Genomic DNA, 21,973 nt, shown 5'->3' with positions numbered 1-21,973 from the left:
TTTTTATATTGTAAAGAAACCTTGAAATGCATGCCAGAGTTGATGTATAACAGAACAGTATTTTAATTACACACCTAGAATGGTAAATGTATTTAAGCTTTTTTTTTTTTCCCACTCTGAAACACCTGGCTTGCAATTTAACATTGTCGTTTCCCCACATTTTACTTTTTTATCACCTGTGGTTACCTATAGACAACAAATATTGAATAGTAGCTTTATAAAATAGGGTGATTTATTGATACAGTAAATACTGTATCTCTTTACTATTGGCACAGGGAGTCCTGACCTTACTTAGTTTGCAGTGGAATCTCGGTGACCTTACTACAACCATGGTCTGTAACAGTATAGTTGTAACTCCTTTCTTTGTATACATGCAGTCCTCCATGACTTAAAGTGGCTCATAAAAGTCTGAGAATATGCTGCAACACAATTAGACGTTTTGCACGGGATATCCATTACTAGATAAAAGCTAGGGATCAGCAGCTTTGGGAAGGTAATGAAACTCCACTGAGTACTGGCTAAGATCACATATCTGTGCTTTTCCAGACATGGAGAGCTACATGTGTAATGGTTGTGTCTGTAGTACGTCTGTTTGTCTGGAGGGCACGTGATACTATCACTGTCAGTAAAACTTCTGTAGCTGCAGACTGAGAGGCTGCTCCCTCTTGGTTTCCAGGTATGTTGGGATACATCTCAGCAGTATTTGATCTTGAACTTGGTCCTACTTCTAAGTGGCAGTGAGTTGATAAGACTCTTCAAGACTTTTTTTGTTGAGGATAGGGTGGTCAGTTTAACTCAGGAAAACTCAGCAACTTTGGGCTGTTGGTTTTTGAAGAATTGGTGGAGGTGGATCACCATTTGTTGAAGCCAAGCTGTTACATTTCATCAGTCCTCTGTTGAAGGCATAATGCTTGAATGATAACATAAACTATGTTAAGGAGCTGTTGTCCTATGTAATGAGTAGGAAAAATTGCTTTATGTGATGAAGGCTGTGTACCAAAGATAATACTGAATTGCTGTCTGGTTTTGTGCTATAGGAAAACTTGAGATAAAGTTATAAAGGTGATACACACCTTTATTGCCCAGAGACTTAAGTTTGTGCTACCAGATTATGTCCTTTCAAAAGGGTGAAAAAATCCAAAACACAATGCCCAGGTGTTCATTCAGTAGCCAAATGAAAAACGTACTTTGTTATGTAAAACACAAAACACAAACCTGTTTTCCATTCGGCCAGCTAACTCTTTTGTCAGCCTTCACTGAATCTTGTTATTTTGGTGCAAAGTAAAATTGGTTGTTGAACTATTAAGAATATTTTAAAAAATAATAACCTGCGAAAAACCTGAAGAGCTGTTGGGGAGACATCTGCATTACGTAATTTTTCATTGAACTTCTTTGTCAGCATTGCAACAACAGTCTCCTTTTCTCATATAGAGTTCACTGCAAAGTGATTCTGCAAATATTTTTTAGCACAACTTGTTTTGTCTTTCTCCAAAGCAAAAGTACTTTTTGCTGACATTAATATCAGATTCTCTTTTTTTTTGAGGGGAAAAATGAGTAATGAAAATTAAACTGAATTTAAAGTGAATTTTTTACTTTAAAAATCTGCATTACATAATTTTTCATTTAACTTCTTTGTCAACATTGCAACAACAGTCTCCTTTTCTCATATAGAGTTCACTGCAAAGTGAATCTGCAAATATTTTTTAGCACAACTTGTTTTGTCTTTCTCCAAAGCAAAAGTACTTTTTGCTGACATTAATATCAGATTCTCTTTTTTTTTGAGGGGAAAAATGAGTAATGAAAATTAAACTGAATTTAAAGTGAATTTTTTACAGGAGTTCAGAGCTGGTCATCTTGGGGATTTTTCAGTAGGTTAACAACAATTTTAAGAAATACAACAATTAATTTCACTTCTGTCATTAAAGTCTGCAAATGTGGCAGTACATAGAGGCAAATAACTTGAGTATGTTTTATTATGGTTGGCTTTCACAGTAAAACTATCAGTGTTACGGATTGGTTTCTGCAGTTTCAGTCATTGGAAAGAGAAAATGACTGCAAAAGAGTCATGTTTGTTGCAGGTCAGATGTGGACACGTTACCTCAAGTTGTAAGATCACTGAGTACTCACTAAAGTGATGATTCCATTACAGTTTGTAAAACCACTACTTCTGGACCTGTGGTTATTTCTTTAGAGAATGGATATTGAGTTCTTAAAAAAAAAAAAAAGCTATTTTGCTTCTTTAATTACTGGAGTGCATGACTGAATGTTAAGTAGCTTCCTTGCAGTTGTGAGGTCTGAATTCGTATTTGAATTGTGTCTGAGCTCGATATTACTGGATAATTTTAGTTTACCAAAGAATATCACATTCATACTTATCTTCACTGAAGAAAGTTACCAAACAAAAAACACAGAATGTTTTTTAAAATCTCATGAGAACTGTTTGCTGTGTTTGGAGGAGGACAGAGTTAATGTCTTCCTGAGAATGCTGCCTGAAATTTAGTGTGGTCTTTGCAGGATTGCACATGACCAGGTTTTATAGTAATGTATTGGTGATCAAGGGCTCTTCCCATCACATTTGGGGTATTAATTATGTCCTTGTTTCTAATGGAGTGTTCCTTAATGGCAAGGGCCGTTTCTCTCCGTACTGCTGACTTGTCCTGTGGCTTTGAACATAGTTATTTATTCTTTGCTTGGGTTTACTCATGTGCAGAATTAAGTTTTACATACTTCTTAGTGTTGTTGCAATGCTTAATTAATATTTATAAAGGCCTTTGACATCCTGTGATGAAAGGAACTCTGCAAGTGTTCAGTAGTGGAATTATTTTATTAGTGAAAATGCAGGAGTCAGAAGGATACCAGTTTTGAATTCAGAGTGAGCAATGGAGTCATTCTGTAACCTTGAGCAGGTCATGCAGTGTCTTGTTTTGTAACATATCCTGGGAAAGCTCTGTTTTGCAGCATGTGTTATTAGATACCATCCTTCCCTCCCCCAAGTCCATTCTAAGGAAAAAAAGGTAAAAAGTAGACAAACACACAACTTTACTGAGCTGCAAAACATAGCAGGTATTTCTTAAGGAAAGAGATCATTAACGGGGGCAGAGGGTGAGAAGGGGAGTTGATGTAACAGTTGCATTTCAGAGTCAACATGAGAACTTGTGCTTGTGTTACCTGGTCACAGACCAGACTGCATTTTGCCTGTTGCAGATCTCTCTCATTTGGGTTCCATATGCACCGTGCTTAACTGCAACTTCACTGTGAGGGACTGCATATGATCTTTATTGCATTCTGAGAGCTCACTAATCTGTGCTACTCAGCTGGTAAACAAGTTCGTTCTTCAGACGGAATATTGTCTATATTGGAGCTTTGTGATTGTCAAGGTTGATAGTCACCTCTTATAGCATCTTGTATTTGACTGTTGCATAATAATAGAAATCTCAGTCATTTGTGAGGTTTTTTCCTCAACTGACAGAGGAAGGTTATGATTACATACTGTCATAAAAATGACAAGATAGTGAGGAACTTTTGAAAAGTATACATGTGTTTTAAGACTGAGCCAGCTAGACATTTACTTAATTATGTAAGGCACAATAACATTAGTTATTTGCCATGCTTCACAGATGCAAACACAGGGTTTAAGTTTTTATTTCCTACACAGTGCTATATCTGCATTTTACTTGTTGCACAAAACACATAGGTGTGGTTTAGAACGGGGGGCATCAAAACTTAATAATTAAGTGCTTCAGCAAGGTGAACAGCTTGCCCAGTGAAGTGTGAGGCATAGCTGAATGTAAGTGCCAGTTTGTGCTCGTGCAGTAGGACGGATTCAAATTGAAAGCACCTGGATCTTTGTCCTGCTTTATTGCAGGCTGGCTGGACAGCTTGTTCCTGGGAGCTTTTTATTTCTCTGTAGTCCTGCTTCAGCTCTCAGCTCAGCTGGCCTAAGGAGAGGAACAGTGTTTGCCCTTATGAGAATAAACAATGGTTTGTAGTCTTCAAGAACAGCAGTTATTAAAACCCCTGTGCTTTATATAACCCTAGTTATAAGCCTTAATTTATGGAACATGCCTGTAGTAATGGAATATCAAGAATTTACCTGCCTGGCTTCAGCTGAATATGCTGAACGTATATTTAAGTAGATTTGTTTCAAGATACAGTAACTTGGTGAGATTTATACAGCATTTTCCAGACCTGCAAAATATGTTACTTCCTTCTGCCTTTAACTTAGACTTCCTGATATGGATTGTGACAGTCCTGAAAGCTTGTAACTGAATATTTGCAGCAAGTAACTGAATGAGTTTTCTTACCTGTTAAAAATAAATATTGCCTCAGGTTAATGGAGTGGAAAATACAAACCTTAATACCTTTGCCAAGAAAATCTGAGCAAGCTATACAGAGCTGTTTGAACTTCTAATACATTTAAAAACAACCTTAACTTGCTGGTTCTTCCACCTTGACCTACAGCTAATGAATAATAACTTAGTGTGGAATGCCTTGTTCTTAACTTCACACTGATAAAATTAAATACATTCTGCCTTTAGTATTTTGATTTAGTATAATTAAAATAATGACTTACAGTTTGATAAATGTTATTTTCATTACTACAGTGCCCTGAGGCACTGCATGTGGAAAATTTTATAATATTACACAGATCTGGAGGTATGTAATGTGCTTGTCAGACTATTAACTTGCATAAAGTGTTTTGGTTTTTATAGCATATAAATTCAGAGTGTTTCTTTGGAAACTGAATAAAAGTAAACAATCAGATCCCTACCAAAATGAAATGTAAATTATACTACTATGCAGCTGCAAGGGTATCCTTATAATATCCCCATGCAGGTAGAATTCAAACCTTTTACCATTCAGTAGAAGCTGCCTGTAAGCGGTATGACTGTGTCTGGGCTTGGTTTGGTGAGGGATTTTTTCCCAGTGATTTAACAGTCACTCAATAGAAACTGCTTTACTGATATTTATATTTTAATTTTTTTCTTGATCTGAAGTGCCATATCATGAACGTTAAGAAAGCCTCCAGTATTTTCAAGTGTGTTAAAATGTGTAGCAAGTAACACTGTAATAATGTTGTCTGATGTTTTCTTTGTTTTCACCTTCCCCTAAGGTTCTGTCCTGTATCTATGGTAGTCTGGATCTTTATCAGGATGGTTTTTAGGTCCTGGATTTTTTTTGACTGAGAAACACAAATATATATCAATGTCAAAGTTTAAAATAAATATGACTACTTGTTAAAGAATCTGTATAATCCAGTTTTTTTACTGTGTGTGCAGCCTCTGCTGGTGCCACAAATGATGCTCTAGTGGAAAATGCTTCATTTGATTAAACTGTGTTATACTTATTCAGTATTTTTTTCTGAAATGTCACATTCTGACATTAAAACAAGTGTCATAATTGTTGTGTGCACTGTGCCGTAGTTACCTTACCATGGGAAGTAGATAAATTTCCTGTGACTTTTTTTAGTCTTGAAAAATAATTCTTTTCTTGGCATTTAAGATAGAAGTTTGTAATCTAAGAAAGTACAGAGTTCTTTTGTTAAAATCAAATTTATGCTGTAGTCACAAGTTAGCATTTCCTTTTTCACTGCAGTTACATTAATAGTAAGTATTCTTTTAATAGCACTTCTCATACACACCTACAAGAATGCACTATTAAAATGGCAATAATACTTGTGTCCAGTCTGTAACCTGTTCAAAGCCCCAGTAAGACATTGGCAAAGCTGCCAGTAGAGGTTTGAGCTTCACTCGTGGAATTGGTCTGGGCTGCTGAATGCAGTGGTGTCCTGGTACAGACCTGGAGTGGAGGGTAGCTCATTTAGCAACCTGCTGCAGTCCTTCTGCAGAGAAGGTGTCAGTAATTAGTTTCCTGCTCACTGGACCACTAAGTACAGGACTGTGGTTTTGTTCTACTCGAATGCATTTTTTTGAGGAAGTATTGCAGAGCTGCATTGCTCCATTGACACGGAGCTGGTTATGGTCAGCAGTGCAAAGTGCACTGGCAGCCGGGCAGTCTGGTGCTGGTCGTGTTCAACATCTGCATTAATGACGTGCTCTGTTGGGATGGAACAAACCCTCAGCACCTTTGCAGGTGATCTCAAAGGAGGCTGAATAGTTGACTCCTCTGGAGATTCAGGGGGAACACAGTAGGCTGGAAAGTAGGCTGGAGAAAAGGGCTGGACAAACCTCTTGAAATTTAACAATTGTAAATGTTAAAATTGTAAAAGTACTACACCTGTGTCAGAAGAACCCTCTGCTAGACATCCACTGACTAGACAGTAGCTCTGCAGAAACAGCACCTGAAGGTCCTGAGGAAAAAAAAGTAGAATATGAGTCAGCACGGTGTCCTTGCTGTTAAGGAGCCAGCCGTGTGCTGTGCTGTATTAGCAAGGATATAGCCAGTGGATCAGGAGAAGGGATTCAACACTTTAAAGTCCATCTTTAACATAGTATGTCCAGTTCTGGCTCTCATAGAGGGAAGACCCTGATCTTGAGGATTGCCAGCTTCTCTCTGAAATAACTGACTTGTGTCTCTGTAGCAGGCACAGGTTCTTTCTTGATTTTATTCTGGTAGCTGTTACCCTTTTACTAGCCCGTGGTGTTTCTTGTGGCTGTCAGAATGACACAGGTATTTTTTGTGGCGAGCACTTGCAGATAATGCAGCTTTCTACACATGTGAGTAGTTTTTAGAGGAAAGAAAGGCTTTTTGATAATCACATAAAACCTTAAAGTCCTGAATGGAACTGTGTCTTGCCAAAGGGGTGTCCTGAAAGGATACATTACAGGAGATCTTAATTCCAGGCAAATTTCTGACCTCATGTTTTGCCACTCTTGGACTAATTTTACCACATTTCGCAGTTGTCTAACACACTTTACCTGTGTCTTTGGTGTGCATGATTGTGCATGCTATGAAATAATAATTACAGATCTGCAAGAGCTCCAAAGTGTTTGAAGCCTGAAGTAGGGAAGAAAACTTGCTCAGTTCTTGCACTGTAGAATTTTGGCTATAGCTCTCCATTTTCTTAAAGCTTTCCTTTTTACAAATTGGCTAACATGTAGGATCTTTAGATTGTATCTAAAAGCTAGTTTTTTAATATATCAGTAGATAGAAATTGAACAGCTTGGAAGAGTAATTCTACTTAAAGGAGTGCAAGCAAGAAATACAGAATTTTTTAAAAATTATTTTTACTTTTTAACATATTTCAAGGTTTTTCTTATGAACAGGTGACTCTTAAAACTGAAACTGCCCCTTCAGTTGCTGAAGAGCTGAGAAAAAAACCTCAATTTGTGTGAGCATTTGTTGTTTTACTCTAGGGCTTATATCATCCAGTTCTTTAAAGTAAAGGCCCTTTATGCTCAATTATTGTCTCTGTAAATCATTCTGCATAGGTGTATAGCGTATATCTAGAATATACCACAAAGATATAGATAGATAATGGTGTATATAGATACACCACAAAATTCTATCTATAGAACACACCGCAAAGAATTAATTTGACTCTTAACAAGTGTAACAACAGCTGGTAAGGAGCATTCCTTCAGAAAAGTGTGCTTTCAGCTAAGTCACTTGGCTGGTGTTGTGAAGTGGGTGATTATCTCCAGCAGCGCCCGGTTGCCGATGCTGTGCTGCGATAAAGGCGTATCGCTGCGGCCACATGCGCTATTTAAAGGACACAGCTCTTTTGCTCTGACGCTGTCTTGGTTTTTGGCCAAAGAGAGGAAAAAGCAGCTTACTCTTGAAGAGGAATAATCTTTTGAAAATGCTGCTTTAGAGCACTTCTAAAAAGCCCTTTCAAAAGTCTTTTTATTTAATACATGGTGAGTATGTGTTGTGTTTGTATAAAATCCACAGCTTTTCCTGGTAGAGAAAGAGGACTGGCTTTTATCTTACATGTGGTGTATATACTGTTTACACATGTTGCAAATATGAAAGTCTTAATTTCCTACTCTGAAGGGCTGAGTTCTGCTATCGTGATTTCACCTATATTCAGAAAGTGTGGACATTAATCCTTTTGCTAGGTGGCCAGTTTTGAGCTGCAATTTATCCCTTGCATTGGTATTGCAGTTCTTCAGTGATGCTGTGAATTTCTGTCTCACTTCAAAGAAACAAACATTTTTTTTTCCCTTCTCTGAATTTTTTATACTCTAGGTCTTCAGGAATGCTGTTCTGAAGGTTCAATTGTTTTTCCTTATAAACATCAGAAATCACTTGGCCTAAAGTAGTTTCATATTCCATTTTTGACAGTTAGGCCTAAAGACTGAATTTTGAAATGGCTATCTCCCATGTAAGCATATTTTGTATGGCTGTCTAATCTATGCACGCAAGCATTGCCTAATAAAAGAAGGCTGTGATGTTGAGTATTTTAACTTTTTTTAAAATAAAATTTATTAATCCCATTTTGACTCTTGATCACCAAGATCACAACTCTTTATTTACATGGCTTAGTCTAGTGGAAGTAATTTTACCTTTTAGGAGTGTAGGGTCTGTCAGCCCTGGGATTTATTCCCTGCTGTGTTACATCTTGCTTCTGTTTGATGTTCTCTTGAAATGCACTGGAGCACACTTGCATGTTTGTACATGCCACACTCTTCTCATGCTGCTGAAATAATGGAGCATGCCTGCTAAGTGGGATATGTTAAATGAAAGTGAAGTAAAATTTGTAAGGATTTCTATGCTCCAGTTGTGGTGCATTTAATTTTGCTTAATTTTTAGTCTCTGACATCCAGCTTCCTGATATGATTTAAAAGCTCATCCATCTTGAGCATTTCAAGCTGTAGACTGGCAGTGTTCATTGCTGCAGCAAAAAGGGCTTGCACCTCAGAGAACTCACTTGGGAGTTGGTAGTATGCCTTTTCTTCATTGCTTATGACCCTTAGTTCTAGTCATCTTATGGTTTTTAATGCATTACTGTGAGTTGAATTTGCTTCCCATACACTCAGCTAAGTTCCAGAGAAAGTCCAAACAGGTGAAGGTCAAAGACAGAGCTTGATGAAGAGAAATCAAGTGGAAGAAAATGAAAACCACTTGCCAGTGGCAGCAGCAGTGAAATAGCACTGTTGAAGACATTTTACTTTGCTGTAAGAGATTTTGTCCCTGTATCGATTGAGGAGAGCTTGTGTCTTGGAAGTTGTGCCTGGACTTGAGCTTCTTAAAAGATGTTTTTCAACACATCTGGGACACCAGTCTGTGATGCCTAATTCTGCTGGTATTCAGGCTGTGTAACTTACCACAATACCGAGAAAACTTTCAGCAATGTTGAGAAGTTAGGTGCTTGTAGTTAGAGTTCACTTGTAATGCTTTTGCTTCAGTTCTTGACCAATATTGGGTACCTCACTGTTGGATAAATTTCTGGTTTAATCATTTTTTGAGTTCTTTCTGTCTGTTTCCAAAAGACTTGAAATATATTTGTGGTCTGATGTTTTGGATCACTAGAGGCTTGACTGTAAGAAAGAATTATTAATAGCTCAGGCTTTAGGTCTGATGTTTTGGATGGATCACTAGAGGCTTGACTGTAAGAATTATTAATAGCTCAGGCTTTGCTTCTAAGTGACAGTGGTCAGTGCATGCAAATAATTCTCTGCATATGGTGAAGGCCTTTAGCTCTGGCTAGTTGTGGCTGCTGGCTTGAGGGAAGATTTAGCAGTTGTTCAGGTAATGTGGCAGCTATACAGATAGAAAAATGCTTCTGGTCCTGCAAGTGTGGTTTCAGAAGCCCAGTGTTCTGCAAGAAGATGCACAAGTTGGCTCACAGTTCGGAAGCAGGTTTGTAAATTGCCCTATGTTTATCACAACACAGAGAACAGGGTGCACCTATAGAAGTTTACTTGCACTCCTGTGTCATAGTGTAGCTAACTCAAGTTGATGGTACTGAAATGAGGTGAAGTGTGAGGTCAGGAGGAGGGAAGAGGACTCGCGGTACTGGTAGTGCACATCTTCACCTGGGAGGAACTTCCAAACTCTCACACCATTGTCCTGTGGTGTTCCGAAAGGAACTGGGAGTTGCATGCACTAAATGCCATTCTAGGAATTTTCATTTCTTACATTTCACTTACTTTTTTGTGCAGTTTTAGTTTGAGGGTGACCTTACAGGATTATGGGGTTTGTGCAGACTAATCCTGTGTGATGCTTTATCTCTGCCTATCCAAGTGTGTTGGCAGCAGATAGTGTGCAATATGTTGCGCGTCATCTCGTCTCGCAGTTCAGTTCGTGACAGCAAGAGCTTTGAAGGCAACTCCTGTCCTCTTCCTGTGCCCCAAGCCCATAATGTTGTCAGAAGAACTCTATGAAATAGAATTTTCTGGAAAAATTAGTATTAGAATTTTACAGGAAATTAACAATTTCCAAAACAGGTAAATTGTTTTGAGGGAGAACACATTTCTTGAATGTCTGGCTTTGCTTTTTTTTTTTTTTTTTTTTCCCCCTGAAATGGATGTTTTAATAACATGGACTTCATAACTGTTTTCAGTTATGCTAGTTATGCTAGTTATCTCTAGTTAACTAGTGTAAAAATATTCTTTTCTCTAAAATAATTTCTTTTGACTTAATCAGCAGAGGTTGTTTTAAGAACATACATAATGTGTAATGCATCATAGGTACTGGGTTTATTTGGATTTGAGTTTTTTTGGAATGAAGATAACATTTTGGATTACAGTTTACAGTTTGTCATAATTTATAAACTGTTAATATGCCTTACTTTAAATACTTGAAATTGAAATCTGTAATATTCTTTTTAAATACTTTTCAGTGATGTTGATTCTAAGATTTTTGTGGGAGATCTTAAAGTGCAATTAGGTAATATTTTTAGATCAACACATGCTTTCTTGGAAAAAAAAAAACAAACCAACCTAGATTAAAAAGCTGGCTGCTGATTGTTATTTAGCAGATTTCCTCTTCAGGGTTGTGGTGTGTCCGTGTTCCCATTACAGTGTGCTCATAACAAAACCCGGAACCACACCCCATTGTATTACTCTGAATTCACTCTGCTTGGAGTCCATGGGTTTTCTCCCCCTGTTGATCTCCTCAGTGTGAGCAGCTGTTTACTGGAAAGTACATGATGGACCCCTGTGTTTTCAACAGGCCAGGAAGAACTGTCTTTTGGCTAATGAGATGCTAATGGACAGCATTATCTCTGGAATAAATCGAGGAAGTGATTGAAAGCTTTGTTGATAGTGAATTTCTCAGAACATTTAACACTGCAAGTTAAACTTGTATTCAACAAGCATCTTTCATCCAGCTGAAGGGGAAAATCGTTGATCATAAAACAAATGTTAGTGAAATGCATTGAAGAGTGGTATTGGTAAGACAGCACTTGTGATACCCAGAATAATAATAAGATACTTACCCTTCTAGTTCAGTGAACTTTCACCGTGGTTGTACATTGTTAGTGTGTCTGTAGCATCTATTCTTGCTCTGTCATTTGGAAAGTGTAACTTTGTACCTCTGACGTGTTTGTGAGGTTTGTCACGAGCTCCGTGGTCTCATACGTGTGATGTAGCCCAAGTGTTCAGATAGGTCCCTTCCACCTTAGCAGAGCTTACATGAACTGAAGCCTAAATAAAGTTTTGGTAAATGAAGCAAACCAAGTGTTGGTTGCTGCTGTATTGTGGTTGTTGAGGATGCACTCAATGGAATATGAAATCTGTACTAAAAGAGCAGAAGGGGAGGTTGTCATGCAAAACAAAAGGGCTTCTCTGCAACCTTAGTCCACATAGATCAAAAAACAAGGCAGCAGCAATAGCAATCTCCGTGTCCTAAATTTATCACAAAGGCAGACCATAACTAGGTGATTACTTTCAGGCTATGGATCTTTTGTCCTGGAATCCTTTTAGGGCTGCACGTCACTGTAGGCCATAGTTTCAGCTGTGATTGTGAATGTGGTTCTTTTTTCTATTCCCTTCTCATCTGCTTACAAAAGTAAGGAAAGTACTTTTAAGTAGGAAGCTGCCGGTGTGCCAAGCAGTTAATGGAAGTAATTTTATATTTTGATCCTACCATTTTTCAGCAGCTCTTTTGAGACATCTGCTTTTAAACTTTTTAAACATTTGCCTGCTGCAAGAAAGTTTTTTGGAATAGTGTAGTTGTAACTTTCACTGCAGCCCAAAAGGCATACATAGCTTGACAAGATAAAAGTAGTAAACGTAATTTGAAGTTGTAGCAACTTTGAATGATGAGGGTGTCACAGGAGGGCTTTTCCATCTTGCTCACAATCTATGGCTTAAAGAAAATGAAAAAGTCTGTCTCAATGGTATGACAGGCAATGCAAAGTACACCAAGCTCCCCAGTGTTTCACTGAAGAAAGTGTAGTAATTGCATTTGGTGGTAACCTCAGGATGTTGTTACTAAGGACTCATCTTGCCCTTATCAATTTTATCCATCCATGAAGCAGGGGAGCCCGGCTTCAGGAAACCAGGCAGACATTTATTACTCTCTGTAGCACCTTTGTCGTTTAGAGAGTTCTTGGAAGTTCTCAATCAGGAAGCTATTAATACATGTCTCAAAATATTTCTGTAGCAATCAGTAGTGTAAATACCTCTTCGCACTCTGGCTTTGGAGTATTTAGTGAAAATGAAAATAAGGTTATTTCTTTTACCTTTACTGTATAGATGCAATTCAAGGAAAAGTGTGTACTACCTGACAGCAAAACCTGCTCAACTCTTTTTTTAAACTGTGGTCAAAAAAGTCCTTTGATTTAGGTATGAATACAAGAAATTGTTCAGTACTCTTATAAACTCTGGTTTTATTTTTAATACTGTTCTGGTTTTTATAAAATTTTCTTCTTAAAGATTGTGGATTATAGTTGTTAGCTGGTTCCCATTTGTAGAGTCTCTGATCCTACTCCTCATCCGTCAAATCATCTTTTTACATTAATGATCTTTGTCTTAATCTTTCCCTATAAAAAGCAATTAAGTAAGCTGGAAACTTGGCCTTAAATTTCTTTATAAGGAGGTGAAGAGAACTGGTTAACAAAAATGTGATTCACCATAGAAACACCTCAGCCAATAGTATGTATGCAGCAAATTAACTATTCCATGGTATTTTCATATTTAATACAGAGCATAGCAACAAGATGATGGCTTGACAACAATAGCAGCTGCATGTAATTTTTTTTCCTTTTTTTTGAAAGAATGTTCTTGTGGGAAAAAATAGATTCCCTGGAAAGTAATTTATATTACAAGTTTCATCACAAAAATTCTGTGGGTGGATATAATAGCCTAGAAATTAAATTAGAGATTTGTATAATAAATGATAGGTTTGATTTGATGTGACACTTCTAGTCTCTTACAAGTGACATAGCTACAGGCAATAGAATAATCTCTTCCCCTTGTGAAGATAAATGTTGTATCAGACCAAACTATCTTATATTAAATTACAACTTCCCTTTTTATTTTTTTTTTACCATATGAAAAGATTCATGAGACTCTTCGTTAAATAATAGCATGACCCAATTATAGGAGTACTTTGGCTAAAATGTCTTGAAGATATTTTCTGTTATCAGGCGTGTGATTAATTTATGTAGGGAGCTGCCATAACAGACCTGATCTGAAAAAAAGGAATTTTCCTTTATGCAGCATGTGGCATGATTGTGGCCATACTGAGCTGGAATGTGCTTTTCTTATCACAGTTTGATGGAAACCCTCAGATAGAAATGAAGTATGATAAGAGGAATCTGATAACTTGACTGTCTTTCTTGCTGGGAAGAGGTTTATAATATGTGTGGCTCTTACACAACTCGACTGTACTCAGACCATTGTTTTTCATGTTTTGGCAGAGAGAAGGAGCAAGAAAGGGAAGAACAGTTAATGGAAGACAAGAAAAGGAAGAAAGAGGATAAGAAAAAGAAGGACTCTGCTCAGAAGGTGGGTTTTGTTATTTGAATTCTTCTGTCCAGCTGAAGCATAAATAGTATTGGTGGTAATAAGTAATGGTGTTAAATTGTTTGTATTTGAACTTAAAAATTGATTGCTTAGAGTGGTGCTTCTTTCAAGACACTTTTTTTGCATCATTTTCCTGGAACTGAGGTGTTTAACTTGGCTATTTTTTCTCCTTAGAGTGCTACGTAAAATAAAAGATTTTTTTTTTTTTTATACAAAGTATTTAAGTTACTTAATATGGCTTCTTTGGATCCCTCTCTACACAACTGCTACCTGTTTGAGGTGTTTGTGGATTGAAATACTGATGAGCTTTTGCAATTCTTGCAGTAAAATTGTGCAAATATTTATTAGAGCAGGAAGATCCTTTTTTTCTTTTTTAATCCTTAAGGAAGTATATTAAATACTTACTACTGAAGATTGTTTTTTGCTAAGTATTACTTGCATTTTACATTTTCTGTAGCTAATAGCACTTTTGCTGAAGTCTGCCAGTTCAAGTCTGAGTTGTGGAGAATTTGTAAGTCACCAAAAAATGGTTCTGCTAAGAAAACAAGTTTGAAACTTGGTGTACTAGAAGGTCTGTATTTTGCAAAAAAACATCTGGCAGGTTGTTTTAGGAATTAATTTGACATACAAGCTTGAGTCTCTTAGGGCATTATCCATGTTTTTTACTGATAAAATCCTTTCTGGGCTTCCCAGTATAAGATAGGTGCAACCACCCTGGAGCAAGTCCAGCAAAATGCCTTTAAGATGATTAAGGGACTGGAGGCTCTGACAAATGAGGAGAGCCTGGGAGTGTTATGACTCTTCCTCCTGGAGAAGAGGAGGCTTGGGGGATCTCATCAATGTATATCAATACTTTGTGGAAGGGAGTAAAAGATGGAGGCAGACTCTTCTCCACGGTGCCCAGTGGCAAAGCATAAAGCATTATGTACATATTGAAAGTCTGCCTAGTCATAAAAAAGACTCATTTTCTGTGTGTGTATGTGGCTGGGCAACCACTGGAACAGGTTTCCCAGAGGGGTTGTGGTGCTTCTATCTTTAAATGCTCAAAACTGAGTTTCACGTGGTCCTGTGCAATCCAGTTTTGATGATTTTGTTTTGAAATTGAGTAACCTCCTCGGGCCAGGTGGAGGACAGGTATGGCAACTGTGGATTAGATTTCCAGAGGCTGTTCCTTCCAATGTCAATGATTATGTGAAACTGAGAGCAAAAGGCTTTACTTTCTTTCAGTACTCTGTTTTTCAGTTGCTTCAGTAACAGATCAGGTAATGAAAGATCACAGTGTTCACTCTTACATTCTGTGGGTTTCTGCTAAGAACTGACAGCATCAGCTTCAGTGAAATCTTGGCTTACCCAGGGTCTTTTTTAATGTGGCGTTTCACCAATTTGCGTCTATCAGTTTAAACTGGGTGCAGATAAATGTGTGTCAGTTGTCTTCAGCCAGTTCATACATCCCCAAATAAGAGTGCAAAAGAGCACTTGCTACAGATAAGATCTCTCCAGTGTCTTTTTACCTCGGTGTTGGTGCTGTTTAATGTTCAAGTGCAAAAAACATATGTAGAAAGCAGAAAGAGCAGATCCTTATGGATAAAGAGTAGAGACTTGAGGATTATGTGCTGATATTCAGTGATAAAAGGGAAACTTGAAAAGGCCGTACTGATCATCTTGATAACAGTGCTGTGTTTACTGAGGAATTGGTGCTTTGAATACAAAAGAGATTTGTATTCGATTTGCCAGCTTTCCTGTGTGGTCTCTCACCTAGTAAGTTGTTCAGTACATACTCTGCCGCACTCTCAGGAAGGGTAAAGACTAAGTAATTTCATCTCCTATAAGAAAAACTTGACAGTAATAGCTGGAGATAGCTTAGAATAGCAAAGCGAGCAGCCAAATGGGCAAAATGTAAATGTGTGTGTTTATTCTTACTGGCTATGGAGGTGTTCACCAAATAAGCAGCAATGATTTCAGGGTGCTATCTTCAAACTAAGTTTGTTTAACGTGAAACAATTGTTCTGTCTGGATCATCTGAAACTTTAAAAATAATTTTTTAAAAAAAATCACTTCAAGGGAAGTTATGCAAGCAAGTTCGCAGCTTAAATATACCTGTGGTTGGTGTCCAGGGTGCTGTTTGGTAGCTCATCAGTAGACTGAGATTTATTCCAGTTGCCCATTCACTGTAGCTGCTCCTGTGATGCTCACAGGTTGCCCACGGAGAGATGACAGCTGTAAATATGAGACACTGTCACATTTTTTTCAGCTTTTGAATTCTAGACAAAAGCAATCACAAAGCCAGATCATTTTGACTAGGAGAAAGAGACATTATAGGCAGAAGGTTTCTTGTTTGGTTTTTTTTTTTTGTCTGAAGTAATTTGTGTTTATCATGTAGAATTTTTCAAGGATTCAGTAAAATGTTTTCTGTCCAAGTAGACAAGTTACTAATTTACTAAATGTGTCTACTGTTGACTACAGGAAATTTATCAGCATTACCAGATTGTGTTAATTCATATTTTTTCCCCTTTTCCTTTAATAGCCAAGCATCAGGGTCAATTAAGTGTGTAACAGAATCTTCAACTGTTACAGAGGATGATATAATTTGATGCATACAGGATTTTTCATGGGTGAAGTTGAAAATTGGTGTGTGTCTTGGTACAGACATGGTTTTGGTACGGATACATTTTTATTGTCCTTGAGGCTTTGGGATAGTGTATGTCTCTGAGGTTACAATGCTTAAGATTTTGTGTTATAGTGAATGTTCCACTTTGCATATTGCAGTTTTCATCTTTCCAAAGTAAACAATGCCATAGCAATTTAGTGCATTTTGTCTTTTTATTCTTTACCATACAAAGGAGTTCTGGCTTGGTTAGTTTCAACAATAAACTGCTTTTTTACTTGTGCTTTCATTATTCTATACTGTTGCTGTGTGCTTTCCAGAAATATGGACTAGTTCAGCAATTTCTTTTAAGAATAGGTGTCATAGAACCTGACACATGATGATCTTTAGGGTTTTTTTCATTATTGTGTAGTGGAACTCATGATAGACAGGTTCAAAAAATGCTACAATACACACTATTCCAGAGAATATACCAGTGATGTGTTTGTTACTGCTGTAGCTTGAAATCTGCTATGCTGAAACAATGTAGGATACAGATACAAACACAAACTCATATTGAGTGTGTTGGCCAGCGTGAATGCTCATTTCAGTCATTGACTTCTTGTTGTTTTCAGTAGATTTATTTTATAGGTGTTGCTGGCACTCTTTGTAAGTGTGGAAATGAATCCCGTAAGGTTTAGTTACTTCTCCTTGGAAGAGATGTTCTAGGAAAGGTGAAATGGGAAGATGGCAGAGAGACAGACTGCTGTGGTTACTTCAGGCCCCAACAGTCTACTGTAAGGATACTCTCAACAGAAGGAAGGCTTTGTTACACTTTAACTGAAATACCTCATCTCCAGAATCTGAGAGAGCTGTAATGCTGTGGCACATGTTTATTTGTGCTTTGGAAGCCCATGTTTGGGATGAGGAGGAGGAGGATTGAGTACTTAAAATCATGAGTGAAGTATGATTGTTTCTGCCAGGGCCTTTTGCATCAGGCAGAGTTATTGCAGCAGTTGTAGTACTTTTGAAAACCTTGGATATATATGTGTATATATAACTAGGAATACTATTTAGACTTAGTTAATCAGATGGTTGTTTTCATTCAACAACAAATTCTGTTCTTTTACTAACATATTAAGGTTGTGATTTAGCACAACGTGTTCAATGTTTGTTTTGCACTGCTCAAAACTCTATTTACATTCTTGCTCTTAATTTGCAGGTCACAGATCAAAAAACCAAAGGTAAGAATCTTTAATCCTAAGGAGTACTTTTACTGACTTGAGCCAAGATTCAGATCTTTACCAAAACTGTTAGAAAAGGAAGGGGACATATGAGTAAAGATGAAACGCTGACTATGAGTATTGAGAAGAAATAAGCTGAGGTGATTAAAATGGAGAAGCTGCAACGATTCTGCAGATGTGTTGTCAGTATCGAAATACTTGAATTAAAAATGAGGATTGTGGACAAGATAGTTTAGCTGAAATACTCAGTTCTCTGTTTTACAACGGTTTTAGACAAATAACCAAGACTGAAACCATCTTTATAAAGGGAATGAAAGACAGCAAAAGTACTGCTTATAGTGAGGTACCAAAATGAATGAAAATGACTTGGGTTTGGAAACTTAAATTCAGGCACATAAAAGTCCAGTAGGCAGGACTGATGAGTGACTGTCTTGAAAGTCGAACTAAATAATGGAGCTGTTGTAAAAATATATTTAATCTTGTTTTGTATATCAGTTTTTGATAAATTTTGTGGGGAAGTTGCCATTAGTGAAAGAAAAGGCCTAAAATATTAACTTGATTGAATGGCTGACAACACCTTTTAGGGGTTTGGCAAGTCTGTCTAGAGAAATCTGAAAACCCTTACAAAAATAAAATGTGGAGAATAATGTGTTCATGTTGCCAAAGACAGACCCACTTGTGTTGATCTCACATTTGTAGAAGTTTGACTAATTATGGTTAGTTTGTGTAGAGTCTCTTAAGCAAATTTTGTCATGGTGTTAGCTCCTCAAAGATCTGTGATTTTTATCTCCAGTACATAATAGTCCTCAGAAGCAGCTTATCTTTGCTTAGAGAGGCACCTGGTGACCATCAGGGCAACCTTAAGTGAGCCAAATACCGTTGCTCTGTGTAGGACTGTCTTTTGGGTGAAAGTCAGCTATTACTGCCTTGCACAAGAGCAGCACAGACAGCTGAGATTTGTTACCTCTGAATCCAGAAAGAAGCAGGTTATTGCCCATCTTTTTGTTTGTTTAGGCAGCGGCTGTGTAGCCTAGAAAACAGGTGAAAACTTGGGTTCTAATTTCAGATTTCCCATAAAGATGATGATGCATAACAATCCAAAGACCAGTTGAAGATCAGTAAGGTGGAGCCAGTTGTATTTGACTACTCACATTTTAAAATTAGTCACTGTCTAGGGTATATTCTTGGCCAACTTTACATTTGCAAGAAATTTTGGGCTTAGAGCAAAATTGATCAATGTAGAGTTTCATCCTAGACTACAGAGTTGCACATGGAAGCAAAAGATCTGCTGCTACTGCTTATTCCTGCTTCTTGAAATTGTTTTTGATTGTTGAGAAGGTGGAAGCTGCACAGTATTTCAGAGATAAAATAATGAAAACACAGAGTCGCAGTGAGTTCTTGTAGCTAGCACAGGTTTAAGTGGAAAAACTTCTGATTTTCATCCTTCCTGTTTTTCAGTGCCCGAAGTGACGAAACCAAGTTTAAGCCAACCAGTGGCTGCCAGCCCAATTGGCAACTCTCCATCGCCACCAGTCAATGGTGGCAACAATGCCAAAAGGGTGGCAGTGCCGAACGGACAACCGCCAAGCGCCGCCCGCTACATGCCTCGGGAGGTGCCGCCGCGATTCCGTTGCCAGCAGGACCACAAAGTGTTACTGAAACGTGGGCAGCCCCCTCCGCCATCCTGCATGCTCCTTGGGGGTGGAGCAGGGCCTCCCTCCCCAGCAGCACCAGGAGCAAACCCAAACAACGCACAACCAGTGACAGGAGCACTGCTGCAGGGCGACAGTGGGACTGCAACAGGCAAGTGGTGATAATAAATGGTAGTAAAGGAAGGTGTTGGTGCACGGCAGAAAAGGGATGGCTGAAATTGTGCGTAAGCCTGTCATTATGTAACAAAACTCAGGTTGCTCTTGGGGGGGCTTCTGCTGTTTCAGTGTACAGGCTGCTATTGGCAGCAATGGATATACTTTTTTCTGCTAGATGGAATGAGGTTTAATTTTTTTAAGTATGTTTTGAGTGGTTTTAATTGGTTGCTGAAATGTTATGCAGCAAGGTATAAATATGTTCTGCAAGCGAGGCATAAATAAACAGCATTTTATGGTTGTCACTGAGTAGTTCCTAATGGCTCTTCAGGTTGCTTTGACATGAATTTCCTGTCTTGTCACATTTTTGTATCATCTCGTAAAACAGACTTGCAGATGCCAGGTCTGCAAAGGGCAGGTGTCTGTCACGTCCTGTCTGGATGAAACACAAAGATGACCTATTACTCCTCACTTCTGTTTTTTGGTAGTAATCTTACTTCTTACACTTAAGCTAAGCCTTTTTGTACAAGTGGTGATTGTTCTGTTTTTACTTTTCCGTTCATTTTGTATTCCAGAAGATAAATTGATTTTAGAATTGTTTGGTGAGCATGGGGAAGTTATAGCTGCTCCTGAATTTTTTAGACCCTTGGTGAATTGCAATAGCTGTAATATTTCTTCTTTAATTATAATAGCAGAACAAACAAAATTCCACTCAAAATATCTGCCTTCTGAAGAAAGACTTAGGTGACATGTAAAGTCAAGGACAGCTTCAATTCTAAAAGTCAGGCTATTTTAAAAAGAACTGTTTAATACTTGAAAGTCAAGAAGAATAAAATAACAATACCAGTATGTCTTGAGTTTTATTTGAAAATCATGCCAGATCAATGGGATCATGATTTTTTTACCATCATGGAAATCAAGATTTTTTTCAGTTCTCTGTGGTTTGGAATTAAAAACAGGCAACTTGTACAGAACCAAGTGAGCTAGGTGGGATGGCTATCCTTGTTAAATACGATTTCTAGGAAAACTAATAATTCCATTTGTCTTGTGGCTTCACTACTTGAATTCATTTGTAGCTCTAGCCATATATTTGAATTCCTGTTTGTCAGAGTATTTATCTTGTCTTTGATAATTGCTGTTTAATAAAGGAAAAGGTGAAAGTCAAATTACACTGGCAAAAATTTAACTTACCAGTCTAAAAACAGATGTCTTGGAGATTACTTATTTTGATAAAACACCTGAAACAAAACATGCACTCAAGTCTATGGTTCCTGTATAAAATCCTGGTACTGGTGTGCCTTCACAGTTATTGTAGTAGACTGACTAAGGAAAATTTGTGTTAGTGAAGCATTCTAAAAGTTTTCAAAACTTATTATGAGCAACAATTTTTTTTTGCCGTTGGGTGTACTATATGAGGACCATTTTCAAGTATTTTATTTAAGTTGTATGTATTTATTTGACACTTAATATTTGTTCTTCTGAGGTTGAAATTTGGTATTACACATTCTCATGTTTTTACACTTCATTTAAGGTGCATTGACAACTAAGAGGTTACATGGCTGTATTAGCCAGTGGTTAGTTGCATTATCCTGTTGTAAGTCAGGAGAGACCAGGGTCCTTGAGACCTGCCTCAGCTCATCCATTTCTCTACACCATAACAAGTTAACTGGGCTGGGGGTCTGACTTGTATTAAAATTAAATCAGGTTGGTTTTTAAAGCTGATTTCAGTCTGGATGACTTTTACCCATTCACCCAGCTGAATATCAGTGAGAACATAGATGCTAGCATATGAGAGTGTAGGTGTGCCAGTGGGAATGAGCAGGTGAGCAAGAGAGACACTGGCTTCATCAAAGTGCTTGTGGAAGTGCAGTGTTACCTGCCTCGTGCGTCGCTGATCCCGCCTCACATCTGGCTGGTGACAAACTGAACTGGGGTTTTGGCCCAGGTTGGTGGAGCATGTATGCACTGATACTATGGTTAAATTCATGCCACGTGAAAGAAAACAAAAGCAGGTTCCCAGTGGGGAAGATCATGCAGCTTACCTACTTGCTCACATTTTTGTATTTGCCAGATGGTCGTAGGTGGTGTTGGTGAGGATAATACTAAAAGTCAACATGTAATCCTCCTTCACATCCACCTTTTTCTACCAGGATTGAAATCCTTCTGGCAAAACTAGTGCCCTGAAAGATGACACCAAGTATACTATTGTCTCATACCAATGCAGGAGACTGAGATGATGGGTGTTCTATGTAATTCTTACAATACCAATGGTAATTCAGGACATACAAGACAGTTTTGGACAGAAATATTTAAATTTTATTGGTGAAAGTCTTTCAATAGTTACAATTATTACCACTGTCAAAACAGCAAGGGAAGGCTGGTTTTATAAAACAATCCATTAAATTGTGTCTAGCATGCTATAGGTGAGCAAGCGACCCAGTCTTAATACTTTTAGAACATCTT

At 37.8% G+C, this 21,973-nt stretch overlaps 1 protein-coding gene across 5 annotated transcripts in view; it reads left to right on the top strand.

The window, feature by feature from the left end:
• The window catches only part of TNRC6B (trinucleotide repeat containing adaptor 6B), a 127,659-nt gene that overhangs the window by 69,658 nt on the left and 36,028 nt on the right, over positions 1–21,973 (top strand). For all 5 annotated transcript variants that reach the window (XR_005953550.1, XM_041416937.1, XM_041416939.1 and 2 more), the window contains 3 exons: positions 13,772–13,859; positions 17,684–17,705; positions 19,164–19,508. Coding sequence is in view for 4 of the 5 variants with exons in the window: in XM_041416937.1 (XP_041272871.1) it covers positions 13,772–13,859; positions 17,684–17,705; positions 19,164–19,508 (455 nt within the window). In the remaining variant the exon portion in view is untranslated. The remainder of the gene's footprint in view (positions 1–13,771; positions 13,860–17,683; positions 17,706–19,163; positions 19,509–21,973) is intronic.

The sequence above is a fragment of the Onychostruthus taczanowskii genome, unplaced genomic scaffold (assembly GCF_017590055.1).
Source record: "Onychostruthus taczanowskii isolate IOZ18803 unplaced genomic scaffold, ASM1759005v1 scaffold53, whole genome shotgun sequence".
In the NCBI taxonomy this organism is placed as follows: domain Eukaryota; kingdom Metazoa; phylum Chordata; class Aves; order Passeriformes; family Passeridae; genus Onychostruthus; species Onychostruthus taczanowskii.
This window is presented reverse-complemented; position numbering and strand designations above follow the sequence as displayed.